The 18,355-nt window shown below is 39.3% G+C and overlaps 1 protein-coding gene across 6 annotated transcripts in view; it reads right to left on the bottom strand.

Annotated features, from left to right (window-relative positions):
- Nucleotides 1-18,355, bottom strand: part of LOC117304383 (probable 3',5'-cyclic phosphodiesterase pde-5) — a 60,183-nt gene that overhangs the window by 25,074 nt on the left and 16,754 nt on the right. For all 6 annotated transcript variants that reach the window (XM_033788800.1, XM_033788801.1, XM_033788802.1 and 3 more), the window contains 10 exons: nt 17,150-17,314; nt 15,647-15,678; nt 15,108-15,207; nt 11,109-11,199; nt 7,210-7,274; nt 4,506-4,556; nt 3,216-3,274; nt 2,583-2,634; nt 1,353-1,495; nt 395-487 (listed from right to left, as the gene is read on the bottom strand). In XM_033788800.1, coding sequence (XP_033644691.1) covers nt 395-487; nt 1,353-1,495; nt 2,583-2,634; nt 3,216-3,274; nt 4,506-4,556; nt 7,210-7,274; nt 11,109-11,199; nt 15,108-15,207; nt 15,647-15,678; nt 17,150-17,314 — 851 coding nt within the window. The remainder of the gene's footprint in view (nt 1-394; nt 488-1,352; nt 1,496-2,582; nt 2,635-3,215; nt 3,275-4,505; nt 4,557-7,209; nt 7,275-11,108; nt 11,200-15,107; nt 15,208-15,646; nt 15,679-17,149; nt 17,315-18,355) is intronic.

Below are 18,355 nucleotides of genomic sequence, written 5' to 3'. Positions count from 1 at the left end.
TGAAGATTGATTGACAAACAAATGCTCACAAAGAGCATGTCAACTTATTATTTCTTTGCACATTTAAAACGATTTGTATAACTACTTGAAGTACTAAAATTAAACAAAATATGGTTACATACATGTAAGAGTACTTTGTTAATCAAACTGTGTCATTTACTGAAATCAAATTGTTATAAGAATGCAATTATTATGCTGAGTTATGAAAAGCAAGACACTATATTATTATTATTATTATTTATAATTTATGCGACCAAACTAAAGTTACAATAGCACAAGGATGAACATTAACAGAAAAACAGTTTACAAAAAGCAAGTAATAAGAAAAATAAATACAAAATTATATAAATTAATGAGTTCAATTAAATTAAAAAATGAGTTATTGATGACTGACCTGTTGAAACGATCATCGAGGTAAGCATCAGGAATATTAAGCACCTGTCCAGTGGATGCAACATGACCAGCAACGCCTTTATCCATGGAAAATCTGTCATATATTATGAACACATACATCCATCATTGCTTTTCAAATAAATTACATCAAACAAAAAAAACGTAATAATTTAACAGGTCACCACTCTTTACAACATTTCCAAATGAGCATAAACACACTTTGGCTTTATAAGAAAGAAAAGGAAGACAAAGCAATGTCCCAATCTGTCAATGACATGTAGATCAAAATCCTCACTCAGAAACAAGTTGGAATGCAGTTACCTTCAGCCTAGATTGAATCAGTCGGTCGTTCAACATAAGTGTGTCTGTCAAGCATTATTCTTGTAAAAGGTTCAATGGTAACTGGTTATGTGCCACTTGCCTTTTTAGCAGTAACTTGTATGACTGAGATTTAACCAACATTGCAATGAGCCTTATTTCCATTCAGTAGTGTGTCAAAGGCACTGGATACTATGGGTTATTGCTCAAAATAATTGTTAGCATAACAATTTACTTGTTAGGGATCAATGGAGAGATGTTGATAGTATAAACCTTTTTGAGAAATGGCTCCCTCTGACCTCATTTAGTTTTCGAACAAGAAGTAATTTTCCACTAAAATATTTGAATTCGATTTTTAGACATCAGAATTGATTTTGAGGTCTCGAATTCAAGCATCTGAAAGCACATAACTTCGTGTGACAAGGTTTTTTCTTCTTCATTATTATCTCACAACTTGGACGACCAATTGAGTTCAAATTTTCACAAGTTTTCACAAATTTTGTCAGGTTTGTGCACAGGTTTTCACAGGTTTGTCACAGGTTTTCACATTTTGTGCATATGTTGAGATACACCAAGTGAGAAGACTGGTCTACATGAATGACAATTACAAAAGGTGGCCAGTGTCTTTGATGATTCATTACCTGATCTCTTTCTGTTGGTTTTCAACTACCTGCATTCCTACACCATTACCAACATCAAATATCCTTGCATACAACTCTCTGGTTTTATTCTCAACAAGAAAGAGGGATGCCCGATCCGCTGATACAAGCTTCTGTGCAAAGTTCTGTGATGTAATCAAACACATTAAGACCATTGGTTAATATTTACACATTTTTGGTTGATTTAAATTCCACTAGAATAACCTCAACACTAGAAAAACTAGAATAACCTCAACACACTATAGTGAACAATATAGGAATTGCAAGATCAATTTGGGGTCCAGTGGGAAGGGGGTCCAGTGGGAAGGGGGTCCAGTGGGAAGGGGGTCCAGTGGGAAGGGGGTCCAGTGGGAAGGGGGTCCAGTGGGAAGGGGGTCCAGTGGGAAGGGGGTCCAGTGGGAAGGGGGTCCAGTGGGAAGGGGGTCCAGTGGGAAGGGGGTCCAGTGGGAAGGGGGTCCAGTGGGAAGGGGGTCCAGTGGGAAGGAGGTCTATTGTACAAAAATACGGTATTGCAACAGTCGTTTATGGGACTACATTTAGGACTTAATTGTTCAAGTTTAGAATTACATGTAGTGCGGTAATCTCTGACACACTTTGAGCACTTGCATAATGTGAATTGCACAACACATGGGAACAAAAACCATTTTGATCAACGTTCCACGACCCAGAAAAATAGCTTAAATCGCAAAAGGGGCAGAACTCTAAATAATCAATAAAGTGTGCCTGGCGTTTTAAAACGGACAAGAACCACTTGTTCACTCAATGCTAATGTAAAACAAAGTCGTTTTTTATTGTTTGTGTGGTATTCAGTTCTATGAGCCTTCGCTGGGAACCATTAAAAAAAGCTTGTTAACAATTTACGCAGGGTGTTGTTTTATGGGTTTTTTTATAGGGGGAGGTTTCTATCAAATATTACAGGGAATTTAACTTTTTTAATAAGGAGAGGTTTGAGGTAAAACCATTTGAATATCTCTTTTGTGTAGTGTTGATTCTGAAAAGAACCGGTGGTTAACGACTGGCATTAACAGTACGCTCCGATTCAGGAGAAATATTCACATGGCGTTACCACAAACCTCCCTTAAATACATGTATACTTCCACCATGCAAGTTTCAAATCCTACTTATAAATAACATTCAACAGTCATTTAGTATGAAAGAAGATTTTGTTCAGGTTCTACTCCTTTAATTAAAAAATAAAGTTGAAACTCTTACCATTATCTTCATGATAACAGTATCCATGCTGATAATATCTTGAAAAATAGACCTGGAAAATGAAAAACACAATATTTAACTATTAAAGAACAAAAGGGTTGTCAATCATTGAACTGATTGGCCAACATAACCTCCTTGGTAAGCATCAATGCCTATAGGCATGTTTCATTTTTTATTTCATGAAGTTAGTAAACATGGGCAGTGGAAGTTACCTTAGCAAAAGCAGCCTTTGGCAAGCTATGACTACTACATAGCTAGAAGAACAATTCTTGATAAAAACAATAATTTGATAAACTGATGGGAGCAAGAAATTAAGAGGCATGAATTTGCCCGATGTCTACTTGTTATTTAAAAAGGAACTGGAGAACTATTTTTTATTTTAGGTTTTAATGTTTTTAGTTTTTATTTTATTTTGTCTTTCCTTTTTTAAGTCAGGGTTTCATAGTGGCAATGATATTTTCAAAGAAAAACAACAAATCCAGAAGCTACAAAAAAGTTCAAAGAAATATAGTCGCTAGTAACTGCACTGACTTTCTAGAAGAGATAGCATATTTTGTTTTGAGGCCATGTTATGCGAAAAAAAAAAAATTTAAAAAAATCATAATGTTCTCAATGTATAAAACCCCAACTTACTTGGTTACAGTCAATAGGAAGTCATTTAGTTTCCTCTGCTTGCTCATTGTAACATACATCTAGAAAAATAACATTCAGGAAAATATACAGTTACAGACCAACAATTTCTTGCATTATGAATTTATACACAAGTATCTAAGGCCTATCCAAAGTTTTACAAAGCATTGGGGGAGGGGGCTTGGAACCTGCGCATGACTTTAAAAGGTGAATCAAATATTGAACTTCAAAAGTCATCAGAGGCAGAACGTCTCACTAAATAATTTGGCAAAACACTTGCCCGTCATGATTTCAAATGGATATCACTTGAATGGTACGTTGCGATTGACATACATGTACCCACATTTTCAAAAAAAGCATGCTGCGACCTGCGGGCATGAGTGCAAAGGATTACAGCTGTGAGGTGGGCTATTTGGGTCGTATATATAATAATAATAATAATAAACACTTATGCCCCTTTCTGAAAAGGATCTAAAAAAGTTAGCTGTTTGCTGCGTAATCTATAGAGATGTAATAAAATCGCAAATCTGCATGGTGAAATAAATACAAATGGCTACAGTACCTGCGATGAAATTGTTACAGATAACCAGGATAAATGCCCTCCTCCAAAAAAAGCATCACCCCACTGTTTAAAATCGCCAAGATCAGTCGTGTGAAATGAAGGTCCCAAGCGATTGCACAACGATCATGCATGCACACAACTATTACGCAGCACACGTCATCACCCGATTGAGACAGGTTTGTTTGTTCCAGATATCCAACAAAATGGCGTTGGTGGAAGAAATGGTGGTATAGCTTAAAAGTTACTTTCATGACATGCAATGAGCGAGAAGCAACGGATCAAACAAATCCTTGAATTTGGATTTTCCTTTTGCTATTGGCGATAAAATGCCCTTGATACACTCATCTTTGAAGTGAGGATACTGAGAAGTCACATAAAAAGCAAGAACCAATGGCGCACACAGAAACAAATGGTGGTAAGTTAATGCATTTATTGTACATATACAAATTACGCTTTGCAGGCATCAAGTGAATTGAATCAAGATCAGCTGATCAAGATGCTTACAATTGGTTAACTCTGTACATCATCATACGGAAACCTTTCAATTCAACAACTACCGTCTTCTTGTTGACCCCATTACATACATGTACATGCTGGTTTTTCTTGAACCTAAAAGTTCAAACTGCCCTGAAGACCTGTTTTAAACAGCTACATGTAATACATGTCCTGCTGGTTCATTTCAGAGAATTTGCCTTAAATACATGCAAGCCAGCCTGATAAATATAACTTACCTGAGCAAAGTGAACAGCAATATTTGCCCATACAATGAAGGCACTGGCCGTCTGAAAATAAACAAAAATATTGAATAGATATATCATTAAGTATTTTACAATTGGTTTGAGTGCAAGTGTTGATTAAAAAACCTTGAGACAGTTAACAGCTAATTAAACATAAGATAGTTTTAAGATCATGTGTAATATTAAGAAGGCATTGTCATCACAGTACTTGCTCTTGCATTTATAGCTTTGCAAAATTCAACAGCTGTGGATATCCACAGCCAAGCTGAGATGCAACAAGCATTATGTCTTAACCCAACATAACAATCGAAATGTTATCATTTGGTATTTGGAAGGTTAAATTGAAGTCAGTAAATTCTGATGGTTTTAACCACTTCTCGTCTCGATTAAGCAATCTTTAATCTCGGGCGTATTAAGCCAGTTTGGACAATTTTGGCATACATGTATGAACACGTCATCCGACATCAATCAATCAATCTAATACGTTTATTCAATGTTGCAAATATCACAGTAATTCAAAATGAATAATACAGGGATACAATTTAGTCAAAATAATAGTAAATGTACATTTTATATCTGTGATACAAAAGTGAACTTTAAACAATTGGCATTATCTTGGTCCAGGGTGAAGCAACAGCTTTTGTTCCCCAGCCTATGAACTGACATACATGTATAAAAGTTACATACATACATTGTACATGTACATGAAAAGACAGAACAAAACAGGTGTGAGACAGGAATAAGGTTGTTGTCTTTTCCATAATATGCCAAATTAATTTCAGAATCTTAGCACTGATTTATAAAACAAGTTTTAAGTTTTTTAATTAAAAATAGAAAGAGCTAATAATGATTTAAACTAGACATTGAGAGTTTGTGGACAAACTCTAGGTGTTCGGTTTCCAGGAGTACAAGCCTGGTGTGAAAAACAAGTATTGCATCTTGCTTTGTTCTCAAAATTTGTAATAAATGATCAAAACTGCAAAAACAAATATCAAAACAACATGATGGAGTCATCATGACGTCATTTCGAATTCAAGAAGTTGTCTAACAATACACCAAGTTTCACTTTTGGTTCGACAGAAATACAACTTTGAAAAGTGCACCTTTAAAGCGATACCACATGACAAATGATGACGTCATCAAGCTAAGACGTCACAGATAAGTTGCTATTATGAAGGAGATTATATATACCAACTTTGAAACAATTATCATGAACTGTGCCACAGACATATAGTAGAAGTGTGTTTTGAGATGAGTTTAATCTGCTGCTAGAGGGTGCTCTTACATTTAGTGACATAATTGGTACTTTTTTTTTAAACCAGAACTTTGCCAGAGTTGTATTACGTAATGGTTAAGCATCAAAAGGTGTACATATCAACCTAAAATCCATTAAATAACGCCTTTTCAAAGTATGTTACAAGTTATTCCAGTTTAGACAAGTCAAAAGGTCACGAGAAGGTCACCAACGTATCAATTTTTGTAAAGTATGTAAAGCCCTTTAATATGATGTATAGATTGTCAAAATAGCTTGTGTACTTGAGGAAATAATATGAACTTATGAAATATTGACGACTTCAGAAGAGACTATACCGTATGTTGAACACGCCTTGAACGAAGACTATTAGTTATACGCCAAGCATTACGCTCGCTCTATGGATGAGCACTGGAGCGTGACTCAACACGTGTTTTATGTGAAAAATCTTTACGCACGACCAATGGTGGAATTGGTCAACCTCAATTTTGAACCGGAAGACAAGGTCAAAATGGGGTCATGTCTGTGAGGCGTATACGAGAAGAATGGATGACGTCATCATGATGTAACTCATACATTTTTCCTCTCCTAATAAATATCTAACTATGTTCGAAGTTTCAAGTTCATACGAGTTTGGGAAAGTTGTTTCTGTTAGCAGACAAAGGACACTGAGAAGAAGAAGAAGAATAAGAAGTTTTAAGAAGTAAGAAAAAAACGAACAAAATAAGAGCTGTTTCGGGCCGTTGCCCCAAACACCTTAAGAGTCATCCAGACTATATTCCAGATTAAAGTGCCACGCTGCACAATACCATTTTGGACAACGCGGTTCAACGATTTAACATTAAGGTTATTCCTAGCGAGTATAATAGGAATGGATGTTTGAGGTTCGTGTAAAACAGGGGTTGAAATAAGCAGGTAAAACATTATTCATTGCCTAAGCTCATGAAGTGGTTAATCTTAGGTAGATCCTCATGTACACACCTGCACACACAGACTTTTTCATTATGAAGTTACTGAAGAGGTACATGTAACTAGTTAAAATGTACATTCATAAACACCCCAGACAGTTTCGATACTCCTATTGGTGGAGAGCACGTCACGTGGGGGTGTTTAAACGGATGATAACACCTGCTAGAAGTGTTTACGCATGGCTCGTAATGCAATCAACATACTGGCACTGTAGTGCGCGCGTATGCAAAACTGTTGAGCGCCGCGCGCAATTTGACCCTTTGCGAAACGGAGCCTGATAAAAAATTACAGACAACTTTAAACAGATTTTCCAACATATATGAATGGGAATAAAAAAAAGTGGTGACATGGTCTTGAATGTTGGTTTAAAACCTTGCAGGGTCGTGGCTCGGTCCTTTCTTACACAGCAACGACCCTGCCAGTTTTAAACGAACGTTCAAGACCTCGTCACCACTCTTTTATTCCCTTATTATTTACCTCTTGTGAATCTTCAGAGAATGCTTCTTTACCATGATCACTGTCGCGATAAAACTCCATCACCCCTAAGACATGTAAGACATACAACCAGTAAATCAATTCATTAGACAGTATGTTCTATAAGCCTTTTGAGGTATGGCGGACATGATAGGAGTACTGTTTGGTTTTGGTGTATACACAAATATTTACCCAAACCTTATAGTGTTGTACCATTGTGTCTGCCATCTCAAAAATGAAATTCATACAAAGGCAACTACTACAAGTGTACATTGTACTAAAAATGGAAATCCAATGACTCAACTAAATAAAATCATCTAATCACTCATTCATTCGTTTATTTATTGCTATTATTGAAATTCTTTGTCGTGAACAGTGCAAAAACATTTTAATTGAATCAAAGAAAGATTGTTTTTAAGGAAATACACTCAAAATTCATGAATAGGTGCATACATGTACCAGTTGCCCTTTCATGAGTCCCCTGCCTGTAAGAGTGTACCAAGTGGTGATTCATGGGTTCTCAGATCTTCTTCTAAAAAATTAGAGTGATACATACATCATCAGACCAAACGAATAAATCCAAAATTTTAGTTTGCTGACGCTTTTGGTTTTGGAGTTACCAGTTATCAAAGTTTCGGCCTAAAAGACCTCGAGAAACGAATAGTACATTCCCTGTAAACACAAAAATGTGCGCCAAGGTCATCCCAACAAAAGTAAAACATTTTTTGAAACCTCCAGTTGGGCTCATAACAAAAGTAAAAAAAAAGAATTGGGATCTCGTTGGCGCATCATGTTACGCACACCTGAACCTTTGACGAACAGTGCCTTCGTGCCATTTTCAACGCCTCATAACTCAGCGCGCCTATAAGATCCCATGAATTAAACAAGTTCAAATGAAAGAGCTTGCATCCCTAAAACAAATTTAAGTGCAAAGTGCGTGGGATCTCGTTGGCGCAGAGAGATAATAGAGGTCAAAGTTCAAATTTTACCAATATATTGCGTTTTCGCACCTCCGTAACTTCGCGCGCCAACAACAAAAAATTGTTTTTATCGCAACTGGGTATTGGAACAGTTTTCATCTAATGACAAATGAAAAAAGAATCTTGGGATCTCTGCAACTTGCATGTAAAAAGATTTTTTGAAAATTTTCATTGTATTGTCATTCCACACATTTTGGCCTAAATTGGCACAACATTCACTTTTTTCATCACTGTAAGTATCTATGCCAACAAGATCCCATCAATGTTTTCTTGTATTTGGTTAAGTTGAGTGTTCCTAAACAGATTTCAATTGAAAAATAATTGGGATCATGTTGGCCCACCAATATATTAAAGGTCAAAGGTCATATGAAACTACACTACTGCCTATTTCTGGCGATTTTGCGTCATCTAGAAATCCACGCGCCAATATGATCCCATTAAGTTGTCTGTGTTTTATGATTATATAGATTCTCAGCAACACATAAAAAGCAAAAACCAAATGGGATTTGAGTGGCGCTAACAAATATTACAGATCAAAAGTTCACAATACATGCCTATACTTATGCATTGCTGTGGCAACCGAAAGTGAGAAATATCCCCCAATTTCAAAATGTTGGCAAACCATGAAGGGGATAGGTCTCAAGAATGAATTTTGGTCAAGATATAGACTGGACTTGTTTTTACAAATGGTGTTAGTTTAATGTTGGTTGGTAACTGTTGCCAAGGTCAAAGGTTACAAAGAATATGGGTGTTTTTTATATTTCTGTCAAGAGCCAACTTCAGAGCCTTTTCAAGATCGGTTGCCACAGCAATGCATAAGTATAGGCATGTATTGTGAACTTTTGATCTGTAAAATTTGTCGTCTTTGGATGACCTTGGCGCACGTTTTTGTGTTTACAGGGAATGTACTACATGTATTCGTTTCTTGAGGGCTTTTTGGCCCAAACTTTGATAACTGGTAACTCCAAAACCGAAAGCGTCAGCAAACTAAAATTTTGGATTTATTCGTTTGGTATGATGGTGTATCACTCTAATTTTTTGGAAGAAGATCTGCGAACCCATGAATCACACCCCCCCCCCCACTAATTTGGTACATTCTTACAGGCAGGGACTCTTATATATTTACATGTAGTGATGAAGAATCAAAGACAATAATGTATAGATGGTTAAAAAAATAAAAGCGTATTGCTTTTCCAGTCGTTGCATGCGTGAAATTTACGTGACATTGTTGCGCAATATTACAAGTAGACTAGTGCTCTGCATTTAGGCCAATAACTACGACGAGTGACTCATGTAGATCAAATGGAAACAAGTCACTCATTAAAAAGGATGTAAAATTCTGAGTTAAGGGTCTCAAACTCATTCCCATAATGGTCAGCAATTCTTCAGCTTTTGAAACTTTGAAATATTATGATTTGCACTTGATAAGTGTCATCATGGCATCATTGATCAGGTTCCATCTTTATCTTTGAGTTCAAATGTCTGCTGACTTTCAAGATTTAACTTAGTTTCATTACTGACTTAATTCAACAGTGACAGAGTAAAACAATGGTCTTTCCAAAAAATTGTAACATATGCTATTCTGATCGCATCATGTGGAAAATGGAACCTTTTGGTTATCATAATATCCGATCATGCAAAGGTCGATTTTGTATTGGTTTCACAATTTAATTAAGCATTTTTTTTATTTATTATTATTATTAAACCGGGAAAACTTGATGATGAAATTTTTTTCACGAAATTCTGAAAAAGAAAATTAACACACTACTTGTCATCAAAGGAAACTGCAAATACATTAATAACAAAAACAATGATAATATTTATAAAGAGCCTTTCACAAAGGTTTCAAAGCAAAAAAGAATAAACAACTATTGTTGTAACTTTGAAGAAAAAAAAACGAGTATTTAACAAGGCTTTAAAATTCAATGGATGGTACTTGATGATGGAAATGAAGAAGGAGAACTTTCCCCCATCGTCAGTCCATAGTGAGGGATGTAGGGGACAAGCACTAACGGGAATTAAAAAAAGATTGTAGAAAATGGCAAGAGCTATGTGCTTTATTAGAAATAATATTGAATGATCCATATTTATAACGTCAACTATTTTGAAATAGGTCATTAGCAATTTGGTTTTCAAGCTCTAAAAACGTGTTCAAACTCCATCTCATATTGACAACAGAGTTAAAATCAAGGCTTTTTCCTTTAACTTTCGGATGATGGTCAAATTAAAGTCAATTGTGCGACTCATTTAATTAGATTTGGACAAGATTTTCAATGACATAAAGGTTGACGTTAAAATTTGATTGGATGTAACTGGACAACTGTGCTGTGTTCATATTGAGGTTCAATTGTCCAAAGAGTTTTTAGGTTCAGTTCTGATTATTATTGAGTTATCCTGTTTAAAAGGTTTCAGGGAAGAAAAGAAGGAGAGGAAGGAGAAGAAAAGAGGAGAAGTAGAAGGACATGAAGGAGAAGAAAGACAATCAATGCAGAACAATAACAAGAGGTACTCACTAAAAGGCACTGTACGTGTTTGATAATTGTCAAAGACCAGTCTTTTCACTTGGTGTATCCCATCATAACCATAAAATAACAAGCCTACATGTACAACAACAATTGGTCATCGAAGTTGCAAGAAAATGATGAAAGAAAAACACCCTTGTTGAGAGTATTTGTGTGCTTTCAAGTAGGAATAAAAGACTTCTAGCTAGAAGTCTTTTAATATTTAAGTGAAAAATTACCTCTTTCTCAAAAACTACATGTACGTTACCTTAGAGGGAGTTGTTTCCCACAACGGTTTATACTATCAACAGCTCTCCAATGCTCGTTACCAAGTAAGTTTTTAAGTTAATGTTTGTTTTGAGTAATTACCAAACGTGTACCTTCCCTTTAAAACACCTCAAACAGTTAGTGGTTTACTTACCTATTACATCGTCATTGGCTTGCAGTATTGGGAGTGCAAGTACAGCAGATGCAGCTACGTTGTCTGCTACAATACCCTCTGGGTATTCAGTCTGTAAAACATGTTCAAGTGGCTTAGTTTCTAATTGTTACATGTGATAAGCATTGTGCATATAACGCAAATGTATTAATTCTGTAGTATAATGCAGTGATAATAAAGAGGCACAAACATAATGGTATAGAAAGGTTTGCGGAAACACCATGTAATGACTATCTCTAATGAGTTGGGGTGGTTCTGAAAAGAACCGATAGTTTCACATCCCGTTTCCCTGACATAAACCTTGCCAGATCCACATGGAATGCGGTAGACTCTTGCACGGGTGGAGGGGTCATGCAAATGTGGCAAGGTTTACATCGGGGAAACCTGACTTAACCTTCCCACTAGACTTAAGGAACACTGAGCACACTGAAGGAGGGGAGACTTCGACAAATCAGCCATCGTCAACCATTCCCACATCACTGACCACCAAGTTGACTGGGAAGCAGCAGAAATCATCGCTCCAATCCAGGCATGGCACATCAGAGAGGCCATTGAGATTCATAAGCATGACACCGTACCCCAAGACATCGGCTTCTACATTAGTGACATCTGGCTCCCCCTCCTCCCGACCAATGGATCTTCTATATCCACGGTCACTCCCTAGGCCCAAACCCCTCAACTTAGTATTAGCCCCCCCACTACTGCTTTGGGTCATCTAATGTATACCCTCAGTCCCCTAGGCCCCACTCCCTCACTGTCCCTCTCTTTGCTTTGGGTCATCTATACCCCCAGTCCCCTAGGCCCCACACCCTCACTGTCCCTCTCTTTGCTTTGGGTCATCTATACCCCCAGTCCCCACACTATCCCCTGTGCTTGTTCCTACTGACACCCTTCAGTGAGCACACACTCCCCACACACTACCCGCCCTCAGTCCCCTAGGCCCCACACCCTCACTGTCAATCTCTTTGCTTTGGGTCATCTATACCCCCAGTCCCCACACCCTCACTATCCCCTGTGCTTGTTCCTACTGACACCCTTCAGTGAGCACACACTCCCCACCCTCAGTCCCCTAGTCCCCACTCCCTCACTGTCAATCTCTTTGCTTTGGGTCATCTATACCCCCAGTCCCCACACCCTCACTATCCCCTGTGCTTGTTCCTACTGACACTCTTCAGTGAGCACACACTCCCCACACACTTCCCGCCCTCAGTCCCCTAGGCCCCACACCCTCACTATCCCTCTCTTTGCTTTGGGTCATCTATACCCCCAGTCCCCACACTATCCCCTGTCCTTGTTCCTACTGACACCCTTCAGTGAGCACACACTCCCCACACACTCCCTGCCCTCAGTCCCCTAGGCCCCACACCCTCACTGTCAATCTCTTTGCTTTGGGTCATCTATACCCCCAGTCCCCACACCCTCACTATCCCCTGTGCTTGTTCCTACTGACACCCTTCAGTGAGCACACACTCCCCACCCTCAGTCCCCTAGTCCCCACTCCCTCACTGTCAATCTCTTTGCTTTGGGTCATCTATACCCCCAGTCCCCACACCCTCACTATCCCCTGTGCTTGTTCCTACTGACACTCTTCAGTGAGCACACACTCCCCACCCTCAGTCCCCTAGTCCCCACTCCCTCACTGTCGATCTCTTTGCTTTGGGTCATCTATACCCCCAGTCCCCACACCCTCACTATCCCCTGTGCTTGTTCCTACTGACACTCTTCAGTGAGCACACACTCCCCACACACTTCCCGCCCTCAGTCCCCTAGGCCCCACACCCTCACTATCCCTCTCTTTGCTTTGGGTCATCTATACCCCCAGTCCCCACACTATCCCCTGTGCTTGTTCCTACTGACACCCTTCAGTGAGCACACACTCCCCACACACTCCCTGCCCTCAGTCCCCTAGGCCCCACACCCTCACTGTCAATCTCTTTGCTTTGGGTCATCTATACCCCCAGTCCCCACACCCTCACTATCCCCTGTGCTTGTTCCTACCGACACCCTTCAGTGAGCACACACTCCCCACCCTCAGTCCCCTAGTCCCCACTCCCTCACTGTCAATCTCTTTGCTTTGGGTCATCTATACCCCCAGTCCCCTAGGCCCCACTCCCTCACTGTCAATCTCTTTGCTTTGGGTCATCTATACCCCCAGTCCCCACACCCTCACTATCCCCTGTGCTTGTTCCTACTGACACCGTTCAGTGAGCACACACTCCCCACCCTCAGTCCCCTAGTCCCCACACCCTCACTGTCCCTCTCTTTGCTTTGGGTCATCTATACACCCAGTCCCCTAGGCCCCACACCCTCACTGTCCCTCTCTTTGCTTTGGGTCATGTATACCCTCAGTCCCCTAGGCCCCACTCCCTCACTGTCCCTCTCTTTGCTTTGGGTCATCTATACCCTCAGTCCCCTAGTCCCCACACCCTCACTGTCCCTCTCTTTGCTTTGGGTCATGTATACCCTCAGTCCCCTAGGCCCCACTCCCTCACTGTCCCTCTCTTTGCTTTGGGTCATGTATACCCTCAGTCCCCTAGGCCCCACTCCCTCACTGTCCCTCTCTTTGCTTTGGGTCATCTATACCCCCAGTCCCCTAGGCCCCACACCCTCACTGTCCCTCTATTTGCTTTGGGTCATCTATACCCCCAGTCCCCACACTATCCCCTGTGCTTGTTCCTACTGACACCCTTCAGTGAGCACACACTCCCCACACACTCCCCGCCCTCAGTCCCCTAGGCCCCACACCCTCACTGTCAATCTCTTTGCTTTGGGTCATCTTACCCCCAGTGCCCACACCCTCACTATCCCCTGTGCTTGTTCCTACTGACACCGTTCAGTGAGCACACACTCCCCACCCTCAGTCCCCTAGTCCCCACACCCTCACTGTCCCTCTCTTTGCTTTGGGTCATGTATACCCTCAGTCCCCTAGGCCCCACTCCCTCACTGTCCCTCTCTTTGCTTTGGGTCATGTATACCCTCAGTCCCCTAGGCCCCACTCCCTCACTGTCCCTCTCTTTGCTTTGGGTCATCTATACCCCCAGTCCCCTAGGCCCCACACCCTAACTATCCCGTGCTTGATCTTACTGACACCGTTCAGTGAGCACACACTCCCCACCCTCAGTCCCCTAGGCCCCACACCCTCACTGTCAATCTCTTTGCTTTGGGTCATCTATACCCCCAGTGCCCACACCCTCACTATCCCCTGTGCTTGTTCCTACTGACACCGTTTAGTGAGCACACACTCCCCACCCTCAGTCCCCTAGTCCCCACTCCCTCACTGTCAATCTCTTTGCTTTGGGTCATCTATACCCCCAGTCCCCTAGGCCCCACTCCCTCACTGTCCCTCTCTTTGCTTTGGGTCATCTATACCCCCAGTCCCCTAGGCCCCACACCCTCACTGTCCCTCTCTTTGCTTTGGGTCATGTATACCCTCAGTCCCCTAGGCCCCACACCCTCACTATCCCCTGTGCTTGATCCTACTGACACAGTTCAGTGAGCACACACTCCCACTACACTACCCCAAGGCTCCAGAGCAGGATCCAGTTTTACCAAGCATCATTGAGCTCCATTTCCCGTGTCTTTTTCCCGCCTTCGTGCATCACCAAGCTAATCCACCTCCACAGTACTTATAAGCAGCATGCAGCATCAGAGTCCAGCTTTCTCCAGAAGACGTTCAGAGCGTACTGATTAAAACGTTGAGTTGAAACCAATGGTTCTTTTCAGAACCACCCAAACTCATTAGAGATAGTCATTACATGGTGTTACCACTTACCTTACTATATCGTATTTCCACCATGCAAAGTTTCAAATCCTACCTAAACATAATGGCTCAACTCAACTTAATTACCTTAGTTTTCCAGGAACATTATGATTATTGTAACCTCCATTTCATTCAGAAATCACGACCCACTCCAAATTAATTACATTAGAAAGAATACTACAAAAATCCAATTTTACTATTCTTTCAATTTTGATACATACCGTATACATCTCTGAAGTATTGATGGAGAGTGCAGAATGAGCCACATAGCCTGCTAAAGATTTGCCTATACCAATTGGCCACGTCACACTAGGTTCCTGTCTGCATACAGTACAGTAAATACACTTTAAGGTAAGCTTTCAAAAAATACACAAATTTAAACTAAAACATAAAAGAATGGCGCCCCAAGTTTTTACACTTTGGGTCTACATGACACACAGGTGATGCATACATGTAACTGCTTCAGGATGTTTGGGGTTCCCAATGATACATGTACAATGAACAAAAACAGCTGATAACAGTCCAAAATAATGCACATCATCCCCCCCCCCCCCAAAAAAAAGAAGTTTTATTCCCATATTTACCTCTATGATACGTATAGGGATAAACGCATTCTGCACCTACCATGCTACATGTATGCTTTGCTTCACCCGTACAAAAAGGAACAACAGGCTCTGCAAAAAATACCTTATGAAATTCCTTTCTAAAGGGGTTGTTGTGTCATAATCGCATGTAAATACTTGTCAGACAATTCACTTACCCATCATGTTCCGGATTGTATTCATACAGTTCCTAAATAAAACAAAATTAAATAAATAAATAAATAAATGAAACTGTACAATGTATCAATCTCACAAACATTCAGGTATTCAGAACCAGGGCCCAAACACAACCATGTTTGTGACTTTTGTTGTGTTCTCTTTGTTGTACACCAACATTCTTCACCATGTTTACGATGAAGAAAGCAAGCCTCATAAACCACGTACATTTCTTTCTCAGGACCATTAAAAGCAGTGGACACTATTGGATATTAGTTAAACAAATTATTATCATAAAACCTTACTTGATTACGAGTGGTGGGGAGAGGTTTCTAGTATAAACATTGTGAGAAACGGCTCCCTCTGAAGAGACGTAGTTTTTGAGAAAGAAGTAATTTTCCACAAATTTAATTTTGAGACCTCACATTTAGAATTTGAGGTCTCGAGTTTGAGGTCTCGAAATCAAGCATCTCACACAACTTCGTGTGATAAGGGTGTTTTTTTCTTTCATTATTATCTCACAACTTTGACGACCCATTGAGCTCAAATTTTCACAGGTTTGTTATTTTATGCATATGTTGAGATACATATGTACACCAACTGTGAAGTCTTTGACAATTACCAATAGTGTCCAGTGTCTTTTAAATGTGGCAACATGCAGTAAGTCAATACTACATTAATCAAGTTCACAATCTAATAAACCACTGATACACACTTTCTAGATGTCAGTGTTCAAAAAGACGAATAAGATTCAAAGTTCAACCTAAATACCTTCACCCTACCAGCTGTCATCCCATCAAGTACATTTTGTGAAAGCGGTGTACAGCCTAAAGATCAGGCCCTCAGGCTCCGACAGATTTTGTAATAATAAATCTGAATTTATCCACCACTCTGACAGATTTGAACACAGAGATGAAAATCTTCTTTTGCATACACCGGGAACAATAACAAGGTCAGATAATAACAGGCCTTGGGATGTGTCATCACTGTATGGCTTGCACAGGCAGGTACTACGTACATAGTCACACAAAAGCAAATCTAATAAAAACGTTTCCCATAGGACTACACCCATTCAAACAAACATATTGATAGGAATTTTGATCAGTTAACATGGTTAAATCAGACCGTTAGGCTTTAACTACATAACAAAGTGCCAAAATAAAGAAGCCTAACCTTTATAATACTTATTGGTAACACGTTTTTCTTAATTATATTGGGAACAAATAAAAATAAGGAATATTTGTCAGAACCACACATTTTAAAGCATAGTTTATTTCAGTTAACAGTGGACTCAGCCATCTCATAAATACACCTTAGAAATAAACAATCTTTCGGAATGCAAAAACAAATGTGTAGATCAGTGATCATCCAAATCAAGATCCACTGTGATGGAAACAAGCTGGAAAAATTAACAAGCTCTTGGTTCATGTGAGTGTACACTTGTCATTAAAACATTGTTGATGCTTGGTGTCAAACCAGTATACATACACTACATTTGTACTTACCGTTGCATTTTGGGTGACAAGGTAGAGAGTAAACCCATCAGCCTGTATTTGAGATGCAATACATTCAGCCATTTCATGCAGAATCCGAACACGGCTGGCATAATGCTGTAAATCTTGGGTTAACTCATGCACTAACTTTTTTCTGTCGCGATGATGAACACCTTTCTATATAAGATATGAGAAAACAAAGTAGGAGTGGAAGAATTGTTGTGAAATAAATGACTGAGTATTGATTTTCATTGATCAGTGATTGATATTCCACTTAAAACAGTCTAGATTGTATGATGAAGGGAAACATGAACCAGGCAAGGAGTTCCAAAGAGATGCAGTTTGTTGGATAAAAAAACTCTTGGAATGGCTCTCATGATTCTTAAGTTATCAGTTGGACAATATTTCTTTTGTTTTAGCTATAGTCGAACTTGACATTTAAAAGACATAACATCCCTGAGCCAAAACAATAATAGATTTCTTGGGGAAGCCAAGACCAATCCACAAACCAAGTTTGGCGTAGATATGCCAAGTACTTGTTGAGTTATCACTTGCACAACATTTCTTTTGTTTTATCGATCTTGACCTTTGACCTAGAGTGTGTTAGGGGTCTAAAACAATGCTTCTGGGGGATCCTATGACCAATCCACACACCAAGTTTGGAGTAGTATCCAAAACTTGATAATTAATAAGAATCTAAAATGGAAATCGTTCATTATTGTAAATTAACCCCCCACAAAACAATTGATTTGTTATGTATATTACATCAGTTAAATGATGTTACATACATTAATGAAGAAGCTCCTAGCTTGAAGTGAAACGTAACTACTAAATTATAAGTAACATACATAATTTTGGATATTGTTGTTTGTTGTAAAAATAAATCTTTTAATACTTAATCTTCAACAATCCAGATGATTATTTAATGATATTTGTGTACACATGTATTTAATGATAAAAACATGTCTTATTTTGTGTATCTTGTACAGTTTCAACATACAACCATGACAACCACCTGAATTAAGCAAAGACAGTGTGCAGCTAAATGAACAATGGTATATTGCAATATTACACATGTCCATCTTACATTGTACACAGATATAACAGGCACTGTTTCCATAGCAACAATTTGAATGATAATAACAAAAATTCATCTCCTTAAAATATGTACGTCATAAGAAACCATGGCAACTGAAATAGGTAAAGTGGGTCATTGCC

Source organism: Asterias rubens, chromosome 21 (genome assembly GCF_902459465.1).
Source record: "Asterias rubens chromosome 21, eAstRub1.3, whole genome shotgun sequence".
Classification (NCBI taxonomy): domain Eukaryota; kingdom Metazoa; phylum Echinodermata; class Asteroidea; order Forcipulatida; family Asteriidae; genus Asterias; species Asterias rubens.
The sequence above is the reverse complement of the archived record's forward strand: the minus strand, read 5'-3'. Positions and strand labels throughout refer to the sequence as shown.